At 37.9% G+C, this 25,588-nt stretch overlaps 1 protein-coding gene across 1 annotated transcript in view; it reads left to right on the forward strand.

Annotated features, from left to right (window-relative positions):
• The window catches only part of NECAB1 (N-terminal EF-hand calcium binding protein 1), a 300,474-nt gene that overhangs the window by 66,589 nt on the left and 208,297 nt on the right, over positions 1 to 25,588 (forward strand). Inside the window, exon 3 of the mRNA XM_032609361.1 lies at positions 22,462 to 22,570. Coding sequence (XP_032465252.1) covers positions 22,462 to 22,570 — 109 coding nt within the window. The remainder of the gene's footprint in view (positions 1 to 22,461; positions 22,571 to 25,588) is intronic.

Consider the following 25,588-nt stretch of genomic DNA (forward strand, 5'->3'; position numbering starts at 1 on the left):
AGTGTCCTTCTTTGTCCCTTTTTATAGTCCTTATTTTAAAGTCTATTTTGTCTGATATGAGAATTGCTACTCCAGCTTTCTTTTGGTTTCCATTTGCATGGAATATCTTTTTCCATCCCCTTACTTTCAGTCTGTATGTGTCTCTAGGTCTGAAGTGGGTCTCTTGTAGACAGCATATATAAGGGTCTTGTTTTTGTATCCATTCAGCCAATCTGTGTCTTTTGGTGGGAGCATTTAGTCCATTTACATTTAAGGTAATTATCGATATGTATGTTCCTATTTCCATTTTCTATATTGTTTTGGGTTCGCTACTATAGGTCGTTTCCTTCTCTTGTGTTTCATGTCTAGAGAAGTTCCTTTAGCATTTGTTGTAAAGCTGGTTTGGTGGTGCTGAACTCTCTCAACTTTTGCTTGTCTGTAAAGGTTTTAATTTCTCCATCAAATGTGAATGAGATCCTTGCTGGGTAGAGTAGTCTTGGTTGCAGGCTTTTCTCCTTCATCACTTTCAGTATGTCCTGCCACTCCCTTCTGGCTTGTAGGGTTTCTGCTGAGAGATCAGCTGTTAACCTTATGGGGATTCCCTTGTGTGTTATTTGTTGTTTTTCCCTTGCTGCTTTTAATATGCTTTCTTTGTATTTAATTTTTGACAGTTTGATTAATATGTGTCTTGGTGTGTTTCTCCTTGTATTTATCCTGTATGGGACTCTCTGTGCTTCCTGGACTTGATTAACTATTTCCTTTCCCATATTAGGGAAGTTTTCAACTATAATCTCTTCAAATATTTTCTCAGTCCCTTTCTTTCTTTCTTCTTCTTCTGGAACCCCTATAATTCGAATGTTGGTGCGTTTCATGTTGTCCCAGAGGTCTCTGAGACTGTCCTCAGTTCTTTTCATTCTTTTATCTTTATTCTGCTCTGCAGTAGTTATTTCCACTACTTTATCTTCCAGGTCACTTATCCGTTCTTCTGCCTCAGTTATTCTGCTATTGATCCTATCTAGAGTGGTTTTAATTTCATTTATTGCATTGTTCATCGTTGCTTGTTTCATCTTTAGTTCTTGTAGGTCCTTGTTAACTGTTTCTTGCATTTTGTCCATTCTACTTCCAAGATTTCGGATCATCCTTACTATCATTATTCTGAATTCTTTTTCAGGTAGATTGCCTATTTCCTCTTCATTTGTTAGGTCTGGTGGGTTTTTATCTTGCTCCTTCATCTGCTGTGTGTTTTTCTGTCTTCTCATTTTGCTTATCTTACTGTGTTTGGGGTCTCCTTTTTGCAGGCTGCACGTTCGTAGTTCCCGTTGTTTTTGATGTCTGTCTCCAGTGGCTAATGTTGTTTCAGTGGGTTGTGTAGGCTTCCTGGTGGAGGGGACTAGTGCCTGTGTTGTGCTGGATGAGGCTGGATCTTGTCTCTCTAGTGGGCAGGTTCACGTCTGGTGGTGTGTTTTGGGGTGTCTGTGGCCTTATTATGATTTTAGGCAGCCTCTCTGCTAATGGGTGGGGTTGTGTTCCTGTTTTGCTAGTTGTTTGGCATAGGTTGTCCAGCACTGTGGCTTGCTGGTTGTTGAGTCAAGCTGGGTGCTGGTGTTAAGATGGAGGTCTCTGGGAGATTTCCACCGTTTAATATTATGTGGAGCTGGGAGGTCTCTTGTTGACCAGTGTCCTGAAGTTGGCTCTCCTACCTCAGAGGCAGAGCCCTGACTCCTGGCTGGAGCACCAAGAGCCTTTCATCCACACGGCTCAGAATAAAAGGGAGAAAAAGTAGAGAGAATTAGTAGAAGTATGAGTAAAGAAAGAAGGAAAGGAGGAAAGGAAGGAAGGAAGAAAGAAGCAAAGAAGGAAAGAAAGGAGGGAGGGAGGGAGGGAGGAAGGAAGGAAGGAGCGAAAGAAGGAAAAAAGGACAGAAAGATGATACAGTAAAAATAAAATAAAGTATAATATAGTTATTGAATTAAAAAATATTTAGAAAAAAAAAAAAGGGACGGATAGAACCTTAGGACAAATGTTGGAAGCAAAGCTATACAGAGAAAATCTTACACAGAAGCATACACATACACCTTCACAAAGAGAGGTAAAGGGGGAAAAATCATAAATCCTGCTCCCAGAGACCACCTCCTCAATTTGGGGTGATTCGTTGTCTAAAGGAGGGAAGGAAGGAAGGAAAGAAAGAAAGAACGAAGGTAAAGTATAATAAAGTTATTACAATTAAACTTAATTATTAAGAAAAAGAATTTTTTAAAAAAAAAATCATGGACGGATAGAGCCCTAGGACAAATGGTGGAAGCAAGAGTATACAGACAATATCTCACACAGAAGCATACACGTACACATTCACAAAAAGAGGAAAAGGGAAAAAAATCATAGATCTCGCTCCTAAATTCCCCCTCTTCAATTTGGGATCATTCCTTGTCTCTTCAGGTATTCCACAGATGCAGGGTATATCAAGTTGATTGTGGAGCTTTAATCCGCTGCTTCTGTGGCTGCTGGGAGAGATTTCCCTTTCTCTTCTTTGTTCTCACAGCTCACAGGAGCTCAGCTTTGGATTTGGCCCTGCCTCTGCGTGTAGGTCGCTGGAGGGCGTCTGTTTTTTCGCTCAGACAGGACGAGGTTAAAGGAGCCGCTGATTCGGGGCCTCCGGCTCACTCAGGCCGGGGGTTGGGGGATGGGGGAAGGAGGGGCACTGCGTGCGGGGCGGGCCTGCGGCGGCAGAGGCAGCGTGACGTTGCGGCAGAGGCCGGCGTGACATTGCACCAGCCTGAGGCCCGTCGTGCGTTGTCCCGGGGAAGTTGTCCCTGGATCCCGGGAACCTGGCAGTGGCGGGCTGCACAGGCTCTGCGGAAGAGGGGTGTGGAGAGTGACCTGTGCTCGCACACAGGCCCCTTGGTGGCGGCAGCAGCAGCCTTAGCGTCTCCCGCCCGGCTCTGGGGTCCGCGGTTTTAGCCGCGGCTCGCGCCCGTCTCTGGGGTTTGCGCTTTCCGCCGCGGCTCGCGCCCGTCTTGGGTTCGCGCTTTTAGCCGCGTCTCGCTCCCGTCTCTGGGGTTCGCGCTTTTAGCCGCGGCTCGCGCCCGTCTCTGGAGATCCTTTAAGTAGCGCTCTTAGACCCCTCTCCTCGTGCACCAGGAAACAAAGAGGGAAGAAAAAGTCTCTTGCCTCTTCGGCAGGTGCAGGCTTTTCCCCGAACTCCCTCCCGGCTAGTCGTGGTGCACTAACCCCTTCAGGCTATGTTCAAGCCGCCAACCCCAGTCCTCTCCCTGAGCTCCGTCCAAAACCAAAACCCGAGCCTCAGCTCGCAGCCCCGCCCGCCCCGGCGGGTGAGCAGACAAGCCTCTCGGGTTGGTGAGTGCTGGTCGGCACCGATCGTCTGTGCAGGAATCTCCCCGCTTTGCCCTCCGCACCCGTCGCTGTGCACTACTCCGCGGTCCCAAATCTCCCTCCTCCGTCTCCCGCAGTCTCCGCCCGCGGAGGGGCTTCCTAGTGTGTGGAAACTTTTCCTCCTTCACAGCTCCCTCCCACTGGTGCAGGTGCCGTCCTTATTCTTTTGTCTCTGTTTTTTCTTTTGCCCTACCCAGGTACGTGGGGAGTTTCTTGCCTTTTGGGAGGTCTGAGGTCTTCTGCCAGCCTTCAGTAGGAGTTCTGTAGGAGTTGTTCCACGTGTGGATGTATTTCTGGTGTATCCGTGGGGAGGAAGGCGATCTCCGCGTCTTACTCTTCCGCCATCTTCAAGGTCCCCCCCCCCAATTGCTGTATTTAAACCATTCACACTCAGAGTGATTTTTGATATTGTTGGATTAATAACTACCATGTTAGTAGTTGTTCTGTATTAGTTGTACTTGTTCTCCCCCCCCCGCTTTTTCTGCCTTATCTGGTTTTAAACAGTATTTTACCTAATTCTAGTTTACTGCCTCTCTTAATAAATTAATTATATATATTTTTAAAAATAGTGGTTACTGGGCTTCCCTGGTGGCACAGTGGTTGAGAGTCCGCCTGCTGATGCAGGGGACATGGGTTCATGCCCCGGTCCGGGAGGATCCCATATGCTGCAGAGCAGCTGGGCCTGTGAGCCATGGCCGCTGGGCCTCTGCTTCCAGAGCCTGTGTTCTGCAGCAGGAAAGGCCACAACAGTGACAGGCCCGCGTACTGAAAAAAAAAAAAAATAGTGGTTACTATATACATTTTTCTCTAATGTAAGCTTGCAATATTCATTTTTCCCTAATCGAAATCTATCTTCAAATAGCATGGTACCACTTCATGGGTAATACAGGTACCTTATAACAGAATATTTCCAATGTCTCCTTCTGTTCTTTATGAAATTGGCATAATTTATTTCATTTATCCATATGCTATAATTACCAATATGTTGTTTGTATTATTACTTTATAGTGTTATCTGTTAATTAATTCAGAGTAAGAAAAGTAAAATATTTTATTTTACTTTTATTTATTCTTTCTCTGACATTCATCTTTTCTTATGTGGATCTGTGTTTCTGACCTATATCACTTTCCTTCTCCCTAAAGAATTTCTTTTAACATTTATTGCAGGGCAGTTCTGGCAATGAATTCCTTCATTTTTGTTTGTCTGAAAAGGTATTTATTTCTACTTTATTTTGAAGAATTATTTCATGGATATGAAATTCTGGATTGTGGTGTACTTTCTTTCAACAATAAGTATTTCACTCCACCTTTTTCTTGCTTGCCTGGTTTCCGATGGAAGTCCACTGTAATTGTAATTCTTATTCTTGGTCCTATATAGATTATATTTTTCCTCTACCTCTTTCTAAATTTCCTCTTTGTCTTTGGTATTCTGCAGTTGGGTATGATATTCAAAGATACAGAGTTGCTTTGGGTGTGGGTGTAGAGGGGAGAATTTATCCTGTTGGGTGCTGTCTGAGCTTCCTGGTTCTGTGTTTTGGTTTCTGACCTTAACTTTGGAAAGTTCCTGGTCATTATTATTTCAAATATTTCTTCTGCTCTATACTCTCTTTCTTCTTCTGGTACTCTAATTATGTGTATGTAACACTTTCTGAAATTTCTCAGAGTTCTTAGATGTTGTATTTTTTTTAACTATGTATTTCAGCTTAAGACATTTCTATTGACCTAGCTCAAGCTTACTGCTTCTTTCCTTAAGCTGTATCCTCCACTGATGAGCCCATCAAAGGCCTTCATTTATGTTAGTGTCTTTTATTTCTAACATTTTATTTCAAGTTGTTTTAGAGTTCCATCTGTCAGCCTACATTACCCATCTCTTCTGCATATTGCCTACATTTTCCATTATTGTCTACATTTTCCATTATTCCCATAACATATTAATCATAGTTATTTTAAATTTCTTGTTTGATAATTCCAGTATCTGTGTCATAGCTGAGTCTGGTTCTTATGCTTTTTTGTCTCTTTAGACTGTGCTTTTCTTGCATTTTATCATGCCTTGTAATTTTTTTGTGAAAGCCAGATGTGATGTATCAGGTAATAGAATAAGTACTTAGGCCTCTAGTGTGAGGATTTATGTTAATCTGACTAGGAGTTGGGCTGTATTTAATGTTGTAGTTGCCACAGTCTTTAAATTTCTCTTGTCTTTTTTATTGACTTTGGGCTTCCCTAAGCACTCCTTCTCTGGAAGTGTGACAGTTCTTTCAGCTGTCATGTACTATTATTATTTGGCAGCCCTGTTGGTGTGATGGTAAAGAATGGGGGAGCAGATGTGTTCTATACCATTATGATTAAATACAAGTTTTTCAGTGGGTCTGTGTCCCTGGGCTGTGACCTTCCCAATGTCTTTTAGTTCCTCCTACTCTTAGTTGAGACAGGTAGGCTAGATGGGACTACAGTGGGGAAATGCCCTTCCCCCAGGTGGGATATGTCTCTGGTAAAATCTTTACCCCTGGAGAGTAGACCATTGTCATGGAAAACACTCATGTACATTTCACAATTACTCTTCTCCTTCCACTTCCAGATCTTTCTTGTCTCCTCAGTAATAGCCTGGTAGGGTTCCTGGAGGTAAAACCCATTAAAATATGGAAGCTCCCCAAAGACTAAAGCCCCAAAGAGTTTCCTCCTCTCATGCTAGTTTACACTCGGTCTCTAGCATTTCATCAAAACTACCATTTAACTATTCCTATCAGTTTATGGCTCCCCTAGCTTCTGCTCTGGGGAAACAGATCTTGGCTGTGATTCTCTGGTTTTGCCTATTTCTCCAGATTTTGACTAGTGGTTTGCCCTTGACCTCAGTTCTCCAAAGAGTCCCAGAAAAGTAATTGATTTTGAGTTTGTTCAGCGTTCAGCTTTTTGTTGTTTTAAGGACAGAAGTGATGATGTCTAAGGTCTTTATATATCAGAGCTGAAATTGGAAGAGCTTCTATTTTATTTTTATTTATATAATGGCAGTAAATCATTAAAAAAAATATATATATATAACTAGAAGGTTGGAATAATGGGGGCTTTCATTCAGAGATGAGGAAGTTAATGAATAATGATACTAAATGACTTGTGCAAGGTGGCATGTACATTTAACAGAAAGTAATCTTTAAATTTAACAAAATAGTAATATATTATTAATTTTCCTGAACTTACAATTTAAGAACTTCAGTTTAGAATTGAGGTTGGTATTTTTAATTTCTGCCTCTAAAATTTGCATCCACATGCAAAGTATATGCTGTCCTTTGTGTATTAAACCCAGTAATGCTTTCCAGGTGTTCATTTTGTACCAGGATGGTTATTATTGAAGATGATCATGTTTTTGTATTTTAATCTTGACAAACTAAAATATTTAGAGTGTTCAAAAATGTTTTAATACATGAAAGAAAAGCCAGTGTTTTGAGAGGATAGTCATTTTAAATACAAAGACGAGATTTAGCTTGCAATAGAAGGAGGGGAAATACTGAGATTAGAACTCTAGTTGTTGGCATATTTGTGGACATGAAACTTGAAGGAGAAATTAAATGAATGTTTAAAGAATCTCTTTTCACAGAAGTACCAATTTTAGGATTTTCAAAACCTGATTACCTAAGAAAATAAATAAAAATTTATATTTTTAAACAAACATGTTAAATATCGATTGTCTGTGTAAGGACTTTTCAAGGAATAGAAGAAAATGAGAATTAAAAACACATAAATGATCTTCACTTACCAAGATTGAACTAGTAAACCTGTTTCCCAGATCACTATTGTTGAACTATGTGTTAGTTACCATGCTAAATGTTTTGTATATAGCCTCTCAGTTAATCCTTGCAACAGTTAAACATTTATAAAATCTGAAACATAAAGAATTTAGTTGGCATTTCCAAAGTCTGTTCTGGGGCTTTTTCTTCCTCACTGTAGGAATTTTTCTTGGGAGAACGAATTCCCTTACTTCTAGGACCTTAATTCCTATGCATTGATAGCTCCCAAGCATACATTCCAGTCGGCTTTTCTCTTTCTTTCTCTCTACCTCTCTCTCTCTCTCTCTCTCCCCCTTCTTCTTTTCCTCCCTCCCCTTTCCTCCCTCCCCCTTCCTCCCTCCCTCCTTCTTTCATTTACTCCTTCCCTCCCTGCCCCACCCTCTCCTTTTCTAGACTTGTATGATCCTACTGCTCACTGGGTGCCTCTACTTATTGCACAGATACATCTAATTTTAACATGTCCAAAACAGCAGTTTACTTCACCCCACACTTTTTGCCCTGTGTTCTCTTTTACAATGGTGATATTGTCCATGTGATTGCTCAGTCCTGGGAAGTGGGTATAATTCTTGATTTATTGTTCCCTCTCACCCATCACCTCTAACTGATCATCAGTTCCCGTTGATTCTTTTTCCTAAACAGATTGTAAATCTGTCTACTTCTCTTTGTTCTTACTGTCACCACCAAGGTTTACGCCAAGTTGATTCTTGTAGGAATTACTACAATGTCCTCTTATGGGTATTCTCTTCTAGTGTCTTACCTCTCTACTCCATTTTACTCACTGTAGCCACAGTAAGCTTTCCAATATGACAGTGCCTCTTGGGGTAAATTCAAAACTCTACTATGATTTTTAAGGTTTTTCAAGACATTGACTCTCTGTTTCTCTCTGGCTTCTCCTCTCCTTCCAGTATACATTCATTCTCTCCCCCAACCACCCCCAGCTTTATTGAGGTATAGTTGACAGTTTAAAATTGTACAAAGTATGCAACTTGATGATTTGATATACATATACATTGTAAAATATTAATCACTATCAAACTACTTAACATACACATCACCTCACATAGTTACCATTTTCTTTTTTTATGTGTAGTGAGAACACAAGCTCTGCCCTCTTAGCAAATTTCAAGTGTACAATACAATACTGTTAAGTATAGTCACATTGCTTACTTACTTATGTACTTATTTATTTATTTTTAACATCTTTAATGCAGTATAATTGCTTTACAATGGTGTGTTAGTTTCTGCTTTATAACGAAGTGAATCAGTTATACATATACATATGTTCCCATATCTCTTCCCTCTTGCATCTCTCTCCCTCCCAACCTCCCTATTCCACACCCTAGATGGTCACAAATCACCTACTGATCCCCCTATGATATGTGGCTACTTCCCACTAGCTATCAATTATACATTTGATAGTGCATATATGTCCATGCCACTCTCTCACTTTGTCACAGCTTACCCTTACCCTCCCCCATATCCTCAAATCCATGCTCTAGTAGGTCTGTGTCTTTATTCCTGTCTTACCCCTAGGTTCTTCAAGACGTTTTTTTTTTCTTCTTCTTCTTAGATACCATATATACATGTTAGCATACGGTATTTGTTTTTCTCTTTCTGACTTACTTCATTCTGTATGACAGACTCTAGGTCTATCCACCTCATTACAAATAACTCAATTTTGTTTCTTGTTATGGCTGAGTAATATTCCATAGTATATATGTGCCACATCTTCTTTATCCATTCATCGGTCGATGGACACTTAGGCTGCTTCCATGTCCTGGCTATTGTAAATAGAGTTGCAATGAACATTTTGGTACATGACTCTTTTCGAATTATGGTTTTCTCAAGGTATATGCCCAGTAGTGGGATTGCTGGGTCGTATGGTAGTTCTATTTGTAGTTTTTAAGGAAACTCCATACTGATCTCCATAGTGGCTGTATCAATTTACATTCCCACCAACAGTGCAAGAATGTTCCTTTTTCTCCACACCCTCTCCAGCATTTATTGTTTCTAGATTTTTTGATGATGGCCATTCTGACTGGTGTGAGATGATACCTCATTGTACTTTTGATTTGCATTTCTCTAATGATTAATGATGTTGAGCATTCTTTCATGTGTTTGTTGGCAATCTGTATGTCTTCTTTGGAGAAATGTCTATTTAGGTCTTCTGCCCATTGTTAGATTACATTGTTGTTGTTGTGGGTTTTTTTTTTTTTTTTTTTTTTCTGAACTGCATAAGCTGATTGTAAATTTTGGAGATTAATCCTCTGTCAGTTGCTTCCTTGGCAAATATTTTCTCCCAATCTGAGGGTTGTCTTTTCATCTTATTTTTGGATACCTTTGCTGTGAAAAAGCTTTTAAGTTTCAGTAGGCCCCATCTGTTTATTTTTGTTTTTATTTCCATTTCTCTAGGATGTGGGTCAAAAAGGATCTTGCTGTGATTTATGTCATAGTGTGTTCTGTCTACGTTTTCCTCTAAGAGTTTAATAGTGTCTGGCCTTACATTTAGGTCTTTAATCCATTTTGAGTTTATTTTTGTGTTTAGTGTTAGTGAGTGTTCTAATTTCATACTTTTACATGTACCTGTCCAGTTTTCCCAGCACCACTTATTGAAGAGGCTGTCTTTTCTCCACTGTATATTCCTGCCTCCTTTATCAAAGATAAGGTGACCATATGTGCGTGGGATAATCTCTGGGCTTTCTATCCTGTTCCATTGATCTATCTTTCTGTTTTTGTGCCAGTACCATACTGTCTTGATTGCTATAGTTTTGTAGTATAGTCTGAAGTCAGGGAGCCTGATTCCTCCAGCTCTGCTTTTCGTTCTCAAGACTGCTTTTGCTATTCGGGGCCGTTTGTGTTTCCATACAAATTGTGAAAATTTTTGTTCTAGCTCTGTGAAAAATGCCAGTGGTAGTCTGATAGGGATTGCATTGAATCTGTAGATTGCTTTGGGTTGTAGAGTCATTTTCACAATGTTGACTCTTCCAATCCAAAACCATGGTATATCTCTCCACCTATTTGTATCATCTTTAATTTCTTTCATCAGTGTCTTATAATTTTTTACATACAGGTCTTTTGTCTCCTTAGGTAGGTTTATTCCTAGATATTTTATTCTTTTTGTTGCAATGGTAAATGGTAGTGTTTTCTTAATTTCACTTTCAGATTTTTCATCACTAATGTATAAGAATGCCAGAGATTTCTGTGCATTAATTTTGTATCCTGCTACTTTACCAAATTCATTGATTAGATCTAGTAGTTTTCTGGTAGCATCTTTAGGATTCTCTATGTAGAGTATCATGTCATCTGCAAACAGTGACAGCTTTATTTCTTATTTTCTGATTTGGATTCCTTTTACTTCTTTTTCATCTCTGATTGCTGTGGCTAAAACTTCTAAAATTATGTTGAATAAGAGTGGTGAGAGTGGGCAACCTTGTCTTGTTCCTGATCTTAGTGGAAATGGTTTTAGTTTTTCACCATTGAGGATGATGTGGCTGTTGGTTTGTCATATACGGCCTTTATTATGTTGAGGAAAGTTCCCTCTATGCCTACTTTCTGCAGTGTTTTTTTCATAAATGGGTGCTGAATTTTGTCAAAAGCTTTCTCTGCATCTATTGAGATGATCATATGGTTTTTCTCCTTCAATTTCTTAATATGGTGTATCACGTTGATTATTTACATATATTGAAGAATCCTTGCATTGTTGGAATAAACCCCACTTGGTCATGGTGTATGGTCCTTTTACTGTGCTGTTGGATTCTGTTTGCTAGTATTTTGTTGAGGATTTTGGCCTCTATGCTCATCAATGATATTGGCCTGTAGTTTTCTTTCTTTGTGACATCTTTGTCTGGTTTTGTTGTCAGGGTAATTGTGGCCTTGTAGAATGAGTTTGGGAGTGTTCCCTCTGCTATATTTTGGAAGAGTTTGAGAAGGATAGGTGTTAGCTCTTCTGTAAATGTTTGATAGAATTCGCCTGTGAAGCCATCTGGTCCTGGGCTTTTGTTTGTTGGAAGGTTTTTAATCACAGTTTCAATTTCAGTGCTTGTGATTGGTCTGTTCATATTTTCTATTTCTTCCTGGTTCAGTCCTGGCAGGTTGTGCATTTCTAAGAATTTTTCCATGTCTTCCAGGTTGTCCATTTTATTGGCATAGAGTTGCTTGTAGTAATCTCTCATGATCCTTTGTATTTCTGCAGTGGCAGTTGTTACTCCTTTTTCATTTCTAATTCTATTGATTTGAGTCTTCTCCTTTCTTTGGTTGATGAGTCTCGCTAATGGTTTAACAATTTTGTTTATCTTCTCTAAGAACCAATTTTTAGTTTTATTGATCTTTGCTATCTTTTCCTTTATTTCTTTTTCATTTATTTGTGATCTGATATTTATGATTTCTTTCCTTTTGCTAACTTTGGGGGTTTTTGTTCTTCTTTGTCTAATTGCTTTAGGTGCAAGTTTAGGTTGTTTATTTGAGATGTTTCTGTTTCTTAATGTAGGACTGTATTGCTATAAACTTCCCTCTTAGGACTGCTTCTGCTTAATCCCATAGGTTTTGGGTCATCGTGTTTCCATTGTCCTTTGTTTCTAGGTATTTTTTTTATTTCCTCTTTGATTTCTTCAGTGATCACTTCGTTATTAAGTAGTGTGTTGTTTAGCCTCCGTGTGTTTGTATTTTTTACAGATCTTTTCCTGTAATTGATATCTAGTCTCATAATGTTGTGGTTGGATGTTACTTGATGCGATTTCAATTTTCTTAAATTTACCAAGGCTATATTTGTGACCCAAGATATGACCTATCCTGGAGAATGTTCCATGAACACTTGAGAAAAATGTGTATTCTGTTGTTTTTGAATGGAATGTCTTATTATATCAATTAAGTCTCTCTTGTTTAAGGTGTCATTTAAAGCTTGTGTTTCCTTATTTATTTTCACTTTGGATGATCTTTCCATGGGTGAAAGTGGGGTATTAAAGTCCCCTACTATGATTGTGTTACTGTCGATTTCCCCTTTATGGTTGTTAGTATTTGCCTTATATATTGAGGTGCTCCTATGTTGGGTGCATAAATATTTACAATTGTTATATCTTCTTCTTGGATTGACCCCTTGATCATTATGTAGTTTTCTTGTTTGTCTCTTGTAAGAGTCTTTATTTTAAAGTCTATTTTGTCTGATATGAGAACTGCTACTCCAGCTTTCTTCTGATTTCCATTTGCATGGAATACCTTTTTCCATCCCCTCACTTTCAGTCTGTATGTGTCCCTAGGTCTTAAGTGGGTCCCTTGTAGACAGCATATATGCGGGTCTTGTTTTTGTATCCATTCAGCCAGTCTGTGTCTTTTGGTGGGAGCATTTAATCCATTTACATTTAAGTTATTTATCGATATGTATGTTCCTATTCCCATTTTCTTAATTGTTTTGTGTTTGTTATTGTAGGTCTTTTCCTTCTCTTGTGTTTCTTGCCTGGAGTAGTTCTTTTAACATTTGTTGTAAAGCTGGTTTGGTGGTGCTGAACTCTCTCAGCTTTTGCTTGTCTGTAAAGGTTTTAATTTCTCCATCAAATCTGAATGAGATCCTTGCTCGGTAGAGTAATCTTGGTTGTAGGCTTTTCTCCTTCATCACTTTAAATATTTCCTACCACTCCCTTCTGGCTTGCAGAGTTTTTGCTGAAAGATCAGCTGTTAACCTTATGGGGATTCCCTTGTGTGTTATTTGTTGTTTTTCCCTTGCTGCTTTTAATATGTTTTCTTTGTATTTAATTTTTGATAGTTTGATTAATATATGTCTTGGCATGTTTCCCATTGGATTTATCCTATATGGGTCTCTCTGTGCTTCCTGGACTTGATTAACTATTTCCTTTCCCATATTAGGGAAATTATCAACTATAATCTCTTCAAATATTTTCTCAGTACCTTTCTTTTTCTCTTCTTCTTCTGGAACCCCTATAATTCGAATGTTGGTGCATTTAATGTTGTTCCAGAGGTCTCTGAGACTGTCCTCAGATCTTTTCATTCTTTTTTCTTTATTCTCCTCTGCAGTAGTTATTTCCACTACTTTATCTTTCAGGTCACTTATCCTTTCTTCTGCCTCAGTTATTCTGCTATTGATCCCTTCTAGAGTATTTTTAATTTCATTTATTGTGTTGTTCATCATTGCTTGTTTCATCTTTAGTTCTTCTAGGTCCTTGTTAAATGTTTCTTGCATATTCTCTATTCTATTTCCAAGATTTTGGATCATCTTTTCTATCATTATTCTGAATTCTTTTTCAGGTAGACTGCCTATTTCCTCTTCATTTGTTAGGTCTGGTGGGTTTTTACCTTGCTCCTTCATCTGCTGTGTGTTTTTTTGTATTTTCATTTTGCTTATCTTACTGTGTTTGTGGTCTCTTTTTCGCAGGCTGCAGGTTCGTAGTTCCCATTGTTTTTGGTGTCTGTCCCCAGTGGCTAAGGTTGGTTCAGTGGGTTGTGTAGGTTTCCTGGTGCAGGAGACTAGTGCCTGTGTTCTGGTGGATGAGGCTGGATCTTGTCCTTTCTGGTGGGCAGGTCCACGTCTGCTGGTGTGTTTTGGGATGTCTGTGGCCTTATTATGACTTTAGGCAGCCTCTCTGCTAATTTATGGGCCTGTGTTCCTGTCTTGCTAGTTGTTTGGCATAGGGTGTCCAGTACTGTAGCTTGCTGGTTGTTGAGGGAAGCTGGGTGTTGGTGTTGAGATGGAGATCTCTGGGAGATTTTCACTGTTTGATATTACGTGGTGCTGGGAGGTGTCTTGTGGACCTTCAGTGTCCTGAAGTTGGCTCTCCCACCTCAGTGGCACAGCCCTGGCACCTGGCTGGAGCATCAAGAGACTTTCCTCCACACGACTCAGAATAAAAGGGAGAAAATATAGAATGAAAGAAAGAGGATAAAATAAAATAAATATAAAATAAATTAAAGTTATTAAAATAAAAAATAATTATTAAGAAAAATAAATTAAAAAGTAACAAACAAACAAACAACCAAAAAAAATGAAAGGACAGAACCCTAGGGCAAATGGTGAAAGCAAAGCTATACAGACAAAACCTCACACCGAAGCATACACATACACACTCACAAAAAGAGGAAAAGGGGAAAAAATAATCTCTCTTACTCCCAAAGTCCACCTCCTCAATTTAGGATGATTCATTGTCTAATCAGGTATTCCACAGATGTAGGGTACATCAAGTTGATTGTAGATCTTTAATCCGGTGCTTCTGAGGCTGCTGGGAGAAATTTCCCTTTCTCTTCTTTGTTCGCACAGCTCCCAGGGTTCAGCTTTGGATTTGGCCCCATCTCTGCCTGTGGGTTGCCTGAGGGTGTCTGTTCTTCGCTCAGACAGGACGGTGTTTAAGGAGCCGCTGATTCGGGGGCTCTGGCTGGCTCAGGCCGGGGGAAGGGAGGTGTATGAATGTGGGGCGAGCCTGCGGTGGCAGAGGCCATGGTGACGCTGCACCAGCCTGAGGCGTGCTGTGTGTTTTACTGGGAAAGTTGTCCCTGGATCATGGGACCCTGGCACTGGCGGGCTGCACAGGCTCCTAGAGGGGAGGTGGTGATAGTGACCTGTGTTTGCATACAGGCTTCTTGGCTGCAACAGCAGGCTTAGAGTCTCATGCCCGTCTCTGGGGTCCACTGATAGCCGCAGCTCGCGCCCATCTCTGGAGCTCCTTTAAGCAGTGCTCTTAATCCCCTCTCCTCAAGCACCAGGAAACAAAGAGGCAAGAAATAGTCTCTTGTCTCTTCGGCAGCTCCAGACTTTTCCCAGACACCCTCCGGGCTAGCCGTGGTGCACTAACCCCTTCAGGCTGTGTTCACTCCACCAACCCCAGCCCTCTTCCTGGGAGCTAAGCTCTGAAACCCGAGCCTCAGCTCCCAGCCCCGCACTTCCCGGTGGGGGAGCAGAGAAACCTCTCGGGCTGGTGAGTGCTGGTCATCATCGATCCTCTGTGCGGGACTCTCTCTGCTTTGTCCTCCGCACCCCTCTTGCTGTGCTCTCCTCCGTGGCTCTGAAGCCACAGTCTCCGCCCGCAAAGGGACTTCTAGTGTGTGGAAACATTTCCTCCTTCACGGCTCCCTCCCACTGGTGCAGGTCCCCTCCCTATTCTTTTGTCTCTGTTTTTTCTCTTTTCTTTTGCCCTCCCCAGGTACCTGGGGAGTTTCTTGCCTTTTGGGAGGTCTGAGGTCTTCTGCCAGTGTTTAGTGTGTGTTCTATAGGAGCAGTTCCACATGTAGATGTATTTCTGATGTATCTGTGCGGAGGAAGGTGATCTCCGCGTTCTACTCTTCCACCATCTTCTCCTGTCTCACATTGTTTACTTTAGATCTCCAGAACTTATACATCTTGCATATCTGAAATTGTGTACCCCTTGAAAAACATCTCCCCATTTCCCTTTCCCCCTGGCCCCTGGTAACCACAATTCTACTCCAATATATTCTTTGAGTACACTGATTTTTCTTTTCAGTGTTCAACCCGTATTCTTTCTTGCATCCTACCTTTGTAGTTGGCATTTCTTCTGCCTAGAATACTCTTCCTCTTTACAGATCTTCCCCCACTAGCCCTTATTTTTCACTTGTGTCTCAGTAGAAATGTCACTTCTTCTAAGAAGCCTTCACTTCTTCCAAGGTTTCCTTATGTCCCTATTCTCCTAATATGTGGATTAGTTTTCTTTTCTACACTCTCTCACATCACCCTATGTCCCTTAGAATTGCCCTCATCATACTGTATTTGGCTGTTCAATTGTTACATCCTCCATCAAAATTATAGGATCAATAAGGAGTTGTCTACATATATTCTTAACACAAAACTATATGGGCACATAGTAGGATCTTGATAAATATTTGATGAAAGAATGGATGAAACTGTTATATGTTAAATGACAAGTCGTATATATATATTTTTAACTGAAGTATAGTTGATTTACAATATTGTTAGTTTCAGGTGTATAGCAAGCAAAGTGATTCCGATATATAGATAGATAGATAGATAGATAGATAGATAGATAGATAGATAGATTCCTTTCTGTTATAGGTTATTACAAGACATTGAATATAGTTCCCTGTGCTATACAGTAAATCTTTGTTGTTTATTTTAGTATGGTAGTGTGTATGTGTTAATTCTGTACTCCTAATTTATCCCCCACCCCCAATTTCCCCTTTGGTAACCATAAGTTTGTTTTCTATGTTTGTGAGTCTATTTCTGTTTCATAAATAATTTAATTTGTGCTATTTTTTCGATTCCACCTGTGTTATATAATATTTTTCTCTGTCTGACTTAGTATGATAATCTGTAGGTCCATCCATATTGCTGCAAATGAACTTATTTCATTCTTTTTTATGGCTAACATTCCATTATATATATATATACACACACACACAGTATCTTCTTTTTTTTTTTTTTTTTTTTTTTTGTGGTACATGGGCCTCTCACTGTTGTGGCCTCTCCCATTGCGGAGCACAGGCTCCAGACGTGCAGGCTCAGCAGCCATGGCTCACGGGCCTAGCTGCTCTACAGCATGTGGAATCTTCCCGGACCAGGGCACGAACCTGTGTCCCCTGCATCGGCAGGCGATCTCTCAACCACTGCGCCACCAGGGAAGCCCTCACAGTATCTTCTTTATTCATTCATCTGTCAACGGACGTTTAGGTTGCTTCCATGTCTTGGCTATTGTAAATAGTGCTGCTGTGAACATTTGGCATGCACGTATCTTTTCAAGTTAAAATTTCATCTTTTCCAGATATATCCCCAAGAGTGGGATTACTAGGTCATATGATAACTCTATTTTTAGTTTTCTAAGAGTCTTCCATACTGTTCTCCTTAGTAGCTGCACCAAGTTACAGTCCCACCAACATTGTAGGAGGGTTCCTTTTCTCCACATCCTCTCCTGCATTGATGACTATTCTGACCAGTATGAGGTGATACGTCATTGTAGTTTTGATTTGCATTTCTCTAATAATTAGCAATAATGAGCATTTTTTATGTGCCTGTATGCTTTCTTTGGAAAATTGTCTCTTTAGGTCTTCCTCCCATTTTATGATGGGTTGTTTCTGTGAAATTGAGTTGTATGAGCTGTTTATATATTTTGGAAATTAAGCCCTTGTCGTAGCATCATTTACAAATATTTTCTTCCATTCTGTAGGTTGTCTTTTCATTTTGTTTATACTTTCCTTTGCTGTACAAAAGCCTTTACATTTGATAAGGTCTCATTTGTTTATTTTTGCTTTCATTTCTATTGCCTTGGGAGACTGACCCATGAAAATATTTGTACGATTTATGTCAGAGAATGTTTTGCCTATGTATTCATTTAGGAGTTTTATGGTGTCATGTCTTATGTTTAAGTCTTTAAGCCATTTTGAGTTTATTTTTGTGTATGGTGAGAGGTTGTGTTCTAACTTCATTGATTTACATGCAGCTGTCTAACTTTCCCAACACCCTTTGCTGAAAAGACTCCTTTCCCATTGTACCTTCTTGCCTCCTTTGTCGAAGATTAATTGACTGTGGTGTGTGGGTTTATTTCTGGGCTCTTTCTTCTTTTCCATTGATCCATATTCTGTTTTTGTGCCAGTACCACACTGTTTTATTACTGTAGCTATGTAGTATTCTCTGAAGTCTGGGATGGTTATGCCTCCTGCTTGGTCCTTTTTTCAGGATTGCTTTGGCAGTTCTAAATCTTTTATGGTTCCAGATGAATTTTAGGGTTATTTGTCCTAGTTCTATGAAAAGTGCATTGGTAATTTGATAGGGATTGTGTTAAATCTGTAGATTGCTTTGGGTACTATTGCCATTTTAACAATATTAATTCTTCCAATCCAAGAGCATGTGATATCTTTCCATTTCTTTGAATCATCTTCAGTTTCCTTTATTAATGTTTTATAGCTCTCAGCTTATGAGTCTTTCACCTTCTTGGTGAGGTTTATTCCTAAGTATTTTATTTTTGGGGTTGTGATTTTAGAAAGTATTGTTTTTTTTTTTTTTTACATTCTTTCTGATATTTCATTGTTGTTGTAAAGAAATGCAACTGACTTCTGTATGTTAATCTTGTATCTTGCTACATTACTGAATTTACTTATCAGTTTTAGCAGATTTTGTGTGGAGTCTTTAGGGTATCATACAGTGTATCATCTATATATAATTACAATTTTACCTCTTCCCTTCCAATTTGGATACATTTTATTTTTTTTTCTTGCCTGATTGCTGTGGCTAGGACTCCCAATACTGTGTTGAATAGAAGAGGTGAGAGTGGGCAATGTTGTCTTGTTCCAGATTTTAGCAGGAAGGCTTTCAGCTTTTCACCTTTGACTATTATATTGGCTGTGGGTTTGTCACAAATAGTTTTTACTATTTTGAGATATGTTCCCTCTCCATCCACTTTGGTAAGAATTTTTATCATGAATGGATGTTGAATTTTGTCAAATGCTTTTTCTGCATCTATTGAGATGATCATGTGGTTTTTGTTTTTTCTTTTGTTTATATGGTGTATCACATTGATTTGTGTGTGTTGAACCATCCTTGTAAACTTGGGATGAATCCCACTTGGTCACGGTTATGATCATTTTCATGCGTTGTTGGATTTGGTTTGTTAATATTTTGTTGAGAAGTTTCGCGTCTATATTCATCAAAAATATTGGCCTGTAATTTTTTTTCTGATGGTGTCTTAGTCTGGTTTTATTATCAGTGTTATAGTGGCTTCATTAAAATGTCCTTGGGAGTGTTCCCTGCTCTTCAATTTTCTGTAAGAATTTGAGAAGAATTGATATAAATTCTTCTTTGTATGTTTGCTAGAATTCACCTGTGAAGCCATCTGGTCCTGGACTTTTATTTGTAGGGAGTTTTTAAATTACAGACTCTATTTCAGTTCTAGTGATCAGTCTGTTCAAATTATCTGTTTCTTCTTGATTCAATTTTGGAGGGCTGTATGTTTCTAGAAACTTGTCCCATTTCTTCTAGGTTGCCAAATTTTTGACATATAATTATTCATAGTATTCCCTTATGGTTTTTTGTTATTCTGTAGTATCAATTGTTATGTCTCCTTTTTCATTTTTTATTTTGTTTATTTGGATTTTCTCTCTTTTCTTCCTGGTGAGCCTGGCCAGAGGTTTGTCAATCTTGTTTATCCTTTCAACGAATCAACTCCTGGTCTTACTGATTTTTTCCTATTTTTTAAATTTCTATTTTATTCATTTCCTTTCTAGTTTTTATTATTTCCTTCCTTCTTCTGACTTCAGGTTTTGTTTTTCTTCTTTTTCTAATTCTTTTAAGTGGTTGGTTAATTTGTTTATTTGAGATTTTTCTTCTTTATGGAGGAAGGCCTGTATCTCTATAAACTTCCCTCTAAGAATTGCTTTTGCTGTATCCCATAGACTTTGTATGGCTGTGTTTTCATTGTCATTTGTCTCAAGGTATTTTTTAATTTCCTCTTTGATTTCATCATTGACCCATTGGTTTTTTAGAAGCATGTTGTTTAGTTTCCATGGAATCATTTTTTTCTCATTTCCTTTTCTGTGGTTAATTTCTAGTTTCATGTTGTTGTCAGAAAAGATGCTTGAGATAATTTCTATAGTCTTAAATTTGTAGAGGCTTGTTTTGTGCTCTAGTATGTGGTTAATTCTAGAGAATGTTCCATGTGCACTTGAAAAGAATGTGTAATCTGTTTTTTTGGATGTAATGTTGTGAAAATATCAATTAAGTCTAACTGTCCTATTGTATCACTTAGGATCTCTGTTGCCTTATTTATTCTCTGTCTGGAAGATTTGTCCATTGATGTGAGTGGGGTGTTAAAGTCTCATACTATTATTGTATTCCTGCCAATTTCTCCCTCTATGTCTGTTAGTATTTGCTTTATGTATTTGGGTGCTCCTATTTTAGGTACATATATGTTGATAAGTGTAAAATCCTTTTGTATTGATCCTTTTATCATTATATAGTGTCCTTCTTTATCTTTCTTTGTGGCCTTTGTTTTAAAGTCTATTTTGTCTGATATGAGTATTGGGACCCCCACTTTCTTTTCATTTCCATTTGCATGAAATATCTTTTTCCATCCCCTGGCTTTCAATCTATGTGTGTTCTTTGTCCTAAAGTACATCTCTTGTAAGCAGCATACTGTACACTCTTGTTTTTTTATCCAACCTGCCACTCGGTCTTTTGACTGGAGCATTTAGTCCATTAACATTTAAGGTAATTATTGATAGATATATATTTATTGCCATTTAAAACCTTATTTTCCCATTGATTTTATATTTCTTCTTTGTCCGTTTCTTTTTCCTTTCATCATTTGATGATTTTCCTTTTGTATTATACTTACGTTCTCTTTTTGGTTTTTGTGAATCTATTGTGTGTTTCTGACTTGTGGTTACACTGTTTTTCATGTATGTTAACTCCTTCCTATATATAGTTGCCTTAGACTGTAGTCATATAGGCTCAAACACATTCTAGGGAAAAAAAATCCACATTTTCTTACTCTCCTCCCCCACATTTTATGATTTTGATGTCCTCTCTTACATCTTCACGTTCTTCTTTTCGCTATTCATTGTGGTTGTCATCACTTTCACAGAAAATATTTTCGATTTTAAAATATTTTGATTAAAATTTAAAACATTCTGACTAATTTTGATTAAAACATTTCATTAAAATGTTTTAATCTGTGTACTGGTTTCTTTAAGTGATTATTTTCCAATTGTAATTTTCTTTTTCTTATAGATTCTTACTTCTTTTCTATTTAGAGAAGAGCTTTCAATATTTCCTTTAGGATAAGTATAGTATTGCTGTATTCTTTTAGTTTTTGCTTGTCTGGGAAGTTTTTTATCTCTCCTCTTCTAAAGGATAATCTTGCTGGGTAGAGTATTCTAGTTTGCAAATTTTTCCCTTCCAGGACTTTAAATATATCTTGACACTTGCTTTTGGCCTACAATGTTTCTGTAGAGGAATCAGCTGATAGTGTTAGTGGGGTTCCCTTGTAATTAACTCTTTGCTTTTCTCTTACTGCCTTTAGAATCTTCTCTTTGTCTTTAGCTTTTGACATTTTTATTATAGTATGTCTTAGTGTAGGTCTGCTTAGGTTTATCTTGTTTGGGACCCTCTGTGCTTCCTGTACCTGGATATCTGTTTCCTTCTTTACATTTGGGAAGTTTTCAGCCATAATTTCTTCAAACACATTTTTGATCCCTTTTTGCTTTCTTTCCCTCCTGGAATCCCTATTTTGCATAGGTTGGCATAGTTTATATTATCCCATAGGTCTCTTGTATTGCTTTCTTCTATTTTTTAAATTTGGCTTTCCGTCTTCTATCTTGATTGGACGATTTCCATTATTCCTTATTCCATTATTCCAGGTCACTTATTTGTTCTTCTGCATTATTCATTTTGCTATTCACTGACTTTAGCTCAGCTTTTATCTTGGCAAATGAGTTTTCTAATTTTTCTTGGTTCCTCTTTCTAGTTTCTAGTTTCTTTTTTCTGTACTCTGCATTTCCATTGATACCCCTTCTGAATTCCTTCAGTATTTTCATTATCTCCTGTTTTAAATCAGTGTCTATCATATTGAATAGGTCTGCTTCATTGTTTGTTCTTTCAGGGGAATGCTCTTGGTCTTTTAACTGGGAGTGGTTCCTCTGCTTCATTTTACTTTTATTTCTCTCTGTGAGTTTAGGAGAAGCAATTATGTACTCTGGTCTTGGAGAGCTCTTTTTATGTGGGAGCATCCCTGTGTAGCTTGTATGGATTTAGTATTTTTGGTCTGAGGGCTTTTTTTAGTATGCATGTCTGGCACCTCTTTCCTCAGCATGTGCTGGTCATTATCCCCTTGATAGGTGGTATGCAGATGTGGCTGCTGGTGCCCAGTCCTGGAGTTCTCAGTGGTGGTAATGGCTCAGGAGTGGCCCTGGGACACAGGATGGGAGCAGAGGTGGCTCACAGCCACTCCTGGAGTTTGGGCAGGTGGCAGTGGGGGCTCTCAGCCACTCCTGGGGTCTGCAAGTGTGGCAGTGGTGGCTTGCAACCACTCTTGGCTTGCAATGACTCCTGGTATCTGGGAGGGAGGTGGCAGGGGCCCATAACTACTCCTGGATTCCAAGAGGGAGATAGCAGACACCCATGACCACTCCTTGGGTCTGGGAGGGAGGAGGTGGGGACCTGTGACCATTCTTGGGTCTGGGTGGGTAATTATTTTTATTTTAAACACGTGAAATTGTTCTTCCTTTTTGAATACATGTATACATGCACAAACAAACCAGTTCAAGCATTTGAGCAAAATGTTAAAAATTAAAAGATATAATAACATACAAAATTGAAATGTTTGCTTCTCTTTTGTTTGTTCTTACCATTTTAGATGATGGAAAATTGTCCTTTGAAGAATTCAAAGCATATTTTGCAGATGGTGTTCTGAGTGGAGAAGAGTTACGTGACCTCTTCCATACCATTGATACACATAATACCAAGTAAGGAACTTTTTTAAAATCACTACATTCTGTAAACAAAGTAGAGAGGGCATGAACAAGTACATACCAATGAAACAGAGATGGAGTAAAGCTGCAGAGATCACATTTTGTAACACGCCTATGTTCAGTTCTGAGATAGCCTCTAACAATTGAAATGCTGTGAAAAACTGAATTTTGAACTGGAAAATAAAGATCTTCTGTAGGGAGTTCTCATAAAGAGTTTGCAGAATTAAAACAAAGCATAGGTTATAAATAATTCTAATTCTGCCATTAATAAGAAAGTAGAATTTTACCTTGTTTCTTAGATTTCATCTCAGTTTGCTTCATTTAAAAATTGTTCTAAGTCCATTTTTATATTACTGTAGTAAAATAGGAAATTGCAGCAATTATCTGGACAATTCAGATGTGTGTGCTGAACTCCAAATCAGTGTTACCTGAGAGATGTAAGTAATGCGGGACACAGAATTTTCTCTGAGCAATCAATGTATATAGTGATCTACTTGATTTATTTTCAAATCTGGCAAAATAAAATATGAGCTCTGAAAATTTGTAGGTTTAACTGATAGATTTTTTTGAGTCATTTTACAAGAAATGATTTACTTAATTTTTGAAATTTAAAGTGCTTTATTATGTTGCACTATAGGCACAGCTATGACTACATTTCTAAAAAAATATTTGCTTCTCATGATCAAGCAAAATATTTTAAAAATATTATTTATGTGACAAAAGAGGAAAATTTAACTTGCAAGTTAAAGAGGAAAATTTAACCAACAAGATATATTTCAATGTTTTCCTTCTTTCTTTCCAAATGTTTTCAAAGTGGTTATGTCACTATATTTAAAGTGATAAAATGAAAAATATATATAATGAAAAATATTCTACCCAACAAGGGTAACATTCAGATTTGAAGGAGAGATAGTTTTAAGACAAGCAAAATCTAAAAGAGTTTGGTACCACTAAAATGTCTGTACAATAAATGTTAAAGGGAGTTCTCTAAGTGGAAAAGAAAGACCACAACCAGAAATATGAAAATTATGAAGGTAAATATCTCATTAGTAAAGGAAAACACAGTAAAGGTGGTAGATCAATCACTCACAAAACTAGTAGGCAGGTTAAAAGACAAAAGTAGTAAAATCATCTAATCCACCATAAGTAGTTAAGGGATATTTTTTTAAATGCAAAATGTGAAATAAAAAATATTAAATGTTGGGTGGGGGTGCAGGTCTGTTAGAATGCATTTGAACTTAAGAGATCAGTAAAGTATAATTATCGTGTGTGTGTGTGTATATATATACATATATATATGCACATATATATATTGTTATATATAAACCTCATGGTAACCACAAACACAAATCTATAATAGATATACACACAAAATAGAGAAAGGAATCCAAAAATAACACTAAACAGAGCATCGAATCACATTGGAAGAGTGCAAAAGAAAAAGGAAAGAACAATAAAGAACTATAAAAATGAACTGAAAACAATTAACAAAATGGCAATTGATACATACTTATCAATAACTACTTTAAATGTAAATGGATGAAATGCTCCAATCAAACAGCACAGAATGCCTGAATGGATACAAAAATAAGACCCATATGTATGCTGCCTACAAGAGACTTACTTCAGGTCTAAAGACACACAAAGACTGAAAGTGAGGGGATGCAAAAAGGTATTCCATGCAAGCAGAAATGGAAAGAAAACCAGGGTAGCAATATTTATATCAGATAAAATAGACTTTTAAACAAAGACTGTAACAAGAGCCAAAGTAGGACATTACATAATGATAAAGAGATAAATGCAATAAGGATATATAACATTTATAAATATATTTAAATCCAACATGGGAGCATGTAAATATATACAGTTATATATACTAAATAACTAATGAGTCACTGAAGAAATCAAAGAGGAAATCACACAAATGAAAATAGAAACACAACAATCCACAATCTATGGGACACAGCAAAAACAGTTGTAAGAGGGAAGTTTATAGAGATACAAGCCTACCTCAGGAAAGAAGAAAAATCCCAGAGAAACAGCTTAATCTTACACTTAGAGGAACTAGAAAAAGACATGCCAACAAAATCTAATGTTAGTATGAAGAAAGCAAAAATAATGAACATAGGAGAAATGAATGAAATAGAGACTAAAAAAGAGACAAAAAAAATCAATGAAACTAAGAGCTGATTCTTTGAAAAGATAAACAAAATTGATAAAACTTTAGACAGACTCATCAAGAAAAAAGGAGAGGTCCCAAATCAATAAAATAAGAAATTAAAAAAAGAGAGAGGTCCAAAATCAATAAAATAAGAAATGAAAAAGAAGTTACAACCCATGTTATAGAAATAGAAAGGATCATAAGAGATTGCTAAGAACAATTATACACCAATAAAATGGACAACCTAGAAGAAATGGATGAGTTCCTAGAAACATAAATCTCCCAAAACTGAATCAGGGAGAAATAGAAAATATTAACAGACCTATTACCAGTAATGAAAAATAATCAGTAAAAAACAAACAGAAGTTCAGGACCAGATGGCTTCACAGGTGAATTCTCTCAAATATTTAGAAGAGTTAATGCCTATCCTTCTCACACTATTCCTCCCCCCCACCAAAAAAAAATTGAAGAGGAAGGAATGCTTCTGAACTCATTGCAAGAGGCCAGCATTACCCTGATACCAAAACTAGACAAAGACCCCACAGAAAAAGAAAATGATAGGCCCATATCTCTGGTGAACATAGGTGCAAAAATCCTCAACAAAATTTTAGCACATTGAATTCAACAATACATTAAAAGGATCAAACAACATGATCAAGTGGGATTCATCCCAGATTTATCCCCCAGATGCAAGGATGGTTTAATATCAGCAAATCAATTAATAGGATACACCATGTTAACAAATGGAAGAGTAAAAATCATATGATCATCTAAACAGATGGAGAAAAACTTTTGACAAAATTCAACACCAATTTATGATTTTAAAACCTCTCAGCAAAATGAGTGTAGAA

Source organism: Phocoena sinus, chromosome 17 (genome assembly GCF_008692025.1).
Source record: "Phocoena sinus isolate mPhoSin1 chromosome 17, mPhoSin1.pri, whole genome shotgun sequence".
Classification (NCBI taxonomy): domain Eukaryota; kingdom Metazoa; phylum Chordata; class Mammalia; order Artiodactyla; family Phocoenidae; genus Phocoena; species Phocoena sinus.